Below are 4,260 nucleotides of genomic sequence, written 5' to 3'. Positions count from 1 at the left end.
ATAAGTCACACTTTTGTCAAAAGACAAATGTCTGTGTATACCACAATATAACTAGGTGGTGTGTGTAACCGTTCTAAAGGGTGTATCAGCTATCTAAAGTGAGCTGATTTTTTTTTTTCTGATTTTTTTAGAGTACTTTGACCCAACTCCCATATCTGTAGGACCTAAGGAAACGGTAGCCCATCTAAACCACCACCGGGCCGGTTTAGGGGAAAAGTCTGGCTATTTTGTGTGTGTGTGTGTGGCGGCGGCAATACTCTGATACACAAGTCCTGCATTTAAAATGATGAAGTCTCTCGTAAGCATTGCCCCTAACCCATCACCCAAACCACCAACCTTAACCCCGGGGATGTTCAGAATGTGCTATTTTACGCATCCATAGCGGAATCTGAACGACTTTGGCGCCCTCTTGTGGGAAACAGAGAGTATTTATTCCACTCGTGCAAACAATTACAGGGCCATTTAACTGAAAAGTGAAAAATGCACCAATTTGCCTCAAACTCGGTGGGCACCTGCAGGGGGGCGGGTGCAACGCACACACAAAGTGGGCTACAGATGCCCACCCGCTGGAACGACTTATGGCCGTTTGAAGTTTTAAAACTACAATTAGAGTAACGAGGAAGACCGCTGCCGGGCCCAAATGTCACACACATTATAGCCGTGGGCCTAAGCTTTCACCCAGAGCAGGTCCCGTACGGATGCCCACCTCGTAGCCCCAGATATGCACATTGTAAACGACACGAGAGGTGGTAAATAGCCCCTTAACCTAACCCTAACCCCGGAGAAGCAGGCTGCGAGACCCCCCCCACAGAGCGCACCCAGAGGACAGGCTGCATCACCTCACTTTGTAACCCAGGAAAGGAGCAGGAATCCTGGGTAAATGAGTGTTAAAAGTGCATTAAACTGTTTTAATCCGACAGCCGCTGATGTGCACGGAAGTCTGTCAGTTTCGTTAACATTTGAATCACGAAATGGACGGAAATCTGTCCGTTTCGTTAACATTTGACTCACGAAATGGACAAGCAGGTAAAAACAGCAGAGACGCTGCTGTTAGGGTCTCAGACTCACAGGCACACACACATGCAGAGATCCAGGGCGATGCACATGGATTTTCTACCCAGCAATAAGTCCCTCAACCCAAAACGAATTTCACAAAGTGGACCTTATGAACTTTTATTTATTGATCTTGACATAAATATTTACTGTATGTACATCACAAAATGGTAGACGTTTAAAAAGGAAGTGACATCATATTTGTTGATCTACAGAACCGTTGGAATATACCAACAACATAGATTGCATAATACATTTGTTAATAGATTCCCTGTGATCGTAGACCAATAAAAAGCTTCTGTTGGATTTCTTTCTTACTATTCTATAATTTTCAATATACATATGACTTATAGCTCTACATTTGGATTTACATGAACTCTTCGATTTTATGGTCTGTCTATTTTCTATAATATTTCTATCGTACAATACTAACTGTAAAATATTACATTTTAATGCTGGATTTGCACTGGTTGTTTGCCAATGCTCAGATAATAAATGTCACACTCTTTTGGACTAAACACAACACTCATCATCGCTAAACTTATCACAACATATGCCAAATGAAAGCTTGGCCATGTTTTACAGAAACACACACAGAGTGATAACAGTGATGACGTGTTGAAGAGAAACAACACGCTAAAGACTTTCATGTTACAGAACAGTTCAATAGATCACACAGCAACAGAACCAGTACAACACACTCGTTGTCAAGAAGGGGCAGGTTTGTCTATTTAGTTCAAACTACTTTCCTTCTGTTGGCATGAACATTTAAGAATTGCATCATTCCCAATAAATTAAAACAACTTATTTCATTCAAAATCAAAAAACATCTCAGTCTCAGAGAAAGGTTGATCATACTATGATATCATGCTTATTAATTTCACTTTGCTGGGAATAATGCTACTTTTAATAACAAGGATTTAAGTTTAAGTAGAGCTTCATTAACCAAAGAAAGCCTTGTGTGGTCCAGCAGACGTCTGCAGCAGGTTATCGGGGGTTTCGGGGTTGGCTACATGCTGACTGGACGGCTTGGCCACCGGTGTTTCAAACCTCGTATTTTACCCAGCTGAAATACTTTACTCCAAGCGCTGAATAAAGTTTTCTGGGAAAAGTCCTTTGTGAGCACTGGCACCAAGTGTTAACCAGTCACTTTCTCTGATCCCAGTGAGCCAGCCGGCATCCTGTAACAACAACAAAAGGACAGTCAGTACCGGATCACTACCAAATCAGTACCGCTCTGAATAACTGTTGGGATGCTCCCTGTCCGGATGCTGGTGACCACTTATTCACAGAGTTTCTCACCTGATCCTCTACTGAAGCGGTGGGAACCACCAGCACCACATCACCTCTCTTCAGCTCCAGCTCGTCTGAATTTGCAGCTTCAAAGTCGTGCATGGTCTCCACCTGCAGGCAGAAAACACCGTCACCACCTCTGCAGACTACAGACTGAGTTTGTAGACCTCTTATGCTAAATAATCACACAGTATATCAGGTGTGGATTTTTGAATGAGCGTCTGTTGTCAGCTGATAATATCTGGAGGAAGACCCACCTTATAGAGGAAGTCGTCCGGGAGCCCCGACACGCCGCCGGACGGACTCATGTGTTTAATGGTCTGGGTCTCTGCCGTCATGTCGCTGTCCCCGATGGCGGTGGGAGAAATTATGTCTGCATCACGGTCATCATCCCCTTCGTTACTCGAGGCGGGCTCAATGACCACAGAGGGGATCGGCATTTTTTCCTGAAGAACACAAACATCATGACTTTAATTCAGTTATAATAATAAAATGATAAGATAAGATAAGATGGTACTTTATTGATCCCAATGTGGGAAATGTTTGTGTTAAAAAGACAAGGCACTGTACAATACAATAAAGATGCAAAGACTAGAAATAAACAAGAAAGTACAAAATATACATGTTGAATTTAACAAGGTATTATATATACAGATATATATATATATATATACATAAATATATGACAGAAGGAATATTCATATTAAATATTGAACAGATTATATAAATTTAAAATGTACAATGTGGTTTTATTCCAAGATAAACTACTGAGCAGTAGGACTACTATAACCTCTAGTTTACATTTATTGTGAAAAGAAAATTTGTGTTTAGTGTTTTGGGTTAAAGGCTGGACCACCAAAGGCCCTTTGACAGAAAGAGCAGATTGAATGATGAATCCAGAGGAGGATTCTTTCAAAATGAGCAGCATTTGATTGCGGTCTTACTGTAGACTGAGACATTGATCATACCGTAAAAACTTCTTCAAAGGAAGTAAAGTGTGAGTTACCGAGGTGGGGGTTTTGACTTCCTCAGCAGGAGCGATCTGTGTGGAGACAAATCATCTGATCACACACCGAGTGTAACGAGCCTGGTACACATGTTTAAAGCACATGACATTCATACATCTTACACTTGAAACATCAGTGTGCCTGTATTTAAGGAACATTTTGTGAATATCGTTCAGGAATAAACACAAGACATTAATCTAAAAAACAAATATTGATGTACAACAAATTCTGATTTCATTGGAATCACAAAGTTTGAAGGTTAACAACCGTCATAGTTTTTTTTTAAATGCGTCCCTACTGACCACCAGAGGCGGTGCTTTAACACTGGATATGTCCATCGCACGCATGCGCAGTTCGAGTACCTAATAACAACAAAGTCACCTGTGACCCACGTGACGAAGGCGGTTGTTGGTGATGGTTGTGTCCCCGCACCCTCTCCCGGCTAAGTTGTCCTGATTGCTGTCTTGTTTATTGTTTGGCTTAGACTTTCTGGTGACGACAGTGTTCCCGCTTCCTCTCCCATAAATTTGCCCTTATTATGCTCTTTTGAAAGTTATGCTTGTGGCGTTGTGCCCGAGCTATCATTAGCATTTAGCTGCGTCTCTCGTTCAATTTAGTATGGAAAGCCCATGGTGCCGTATTTTGCCCGTTATTTGTTTAGGTGCAGAGAGTAAGGTAAGGTAAGGTACTGGCCATGGTTACTACTGTAACCATGGCCAATGGTTCTATGCAGGCTGTTCTATTCCTTAGAAACTAATGATCTGGTCTTAACATTTTTGTTTTGACTTGGTCTCGCTTGATTGTTAGCAGCAGCCGCTTGGCTAACACCTTGCATGTACTGTTAAGCTTCATTATTTAACTCAGCCGGTAAGGGCAGTGCTCTCGCTCCCGGTAACGTATGGTTTTG

General features: G+C 42.0%; 1 protein-coding gene across 1 annotated transcript; it reads right to left on the bottom strand.

Annotated features, from left to right (window-relative positions):
- Window positions 1-1,157: 1,157 nt before the first annotated feature.
- On the bottom strand, window positions 1,158-3,386 carry LOC104958572 (amphiphysin-like). The gene is made up of 4 exons (XM_010786314.1): window positions 3,353-3,386; window positions 2,604-2,792; window positions 2,356-2,457; window positions 1,158-2,234 (listed from the first exon to the last, which is right to left on the bottom strand). Exons 2-4 carry the CDS (start codon window positions 2,784-2,786, stop codon window positions 2,130-2,132), a joined length of 390 nt encoding a protein of 129 aa, XP_010784616.1. The 5' UTR covers window positions 2,787-2,792; window positions 3,353-3,386; the 3' UTR covers window positions 1,158-2,129.
- Window positions 3,387-4,260: the final 874 nt, after the last annotated feature.

This window comes from Notothenia coriiceps, unplaced genomic scaffold (genome assembly GCF_000735185.1).
Source record: "Notothenia coriiceps isolate Sejong01 unplaced genomic scaffold, NC01 NC01_scaffold00029092, whole genome shotgun sequence".
NCBI lineage: Eukaryota > Metazoa > Chordata > Actinopteri > Perciformes > Nototheniidae > Notothenia > Notothenia coriiceps.
The sequence above is the reverse complement of the archived record's forward strand: the minus strand, read 5'-3'. Positions and strand labels throughout refer to the sequence as shown.

Coding starts and splice junctions, on each gene's coding strand:
- LOC104958572 (XM_010786314.1), bottom strand. CDS start 2,786: ATGCCGATCCCCTCTGTGGTCATTGAGCCCGCCTCGAGTAACGAAGGG. Junction 2,458..2,603: donor CGGACGACTTCCTCTATAAG/GTGGGTCTTCCT, acceptor TTCTGCCTGCAG/GTGGAGACCATGCACGACTT. Junction 2,235..2,355: donor CCGCTTCAGTAGAGGATCAG/GTGAGAAACTCT, acceptor TTGTTGTTACAG/GATGCCGGCTGGCTCACTGG.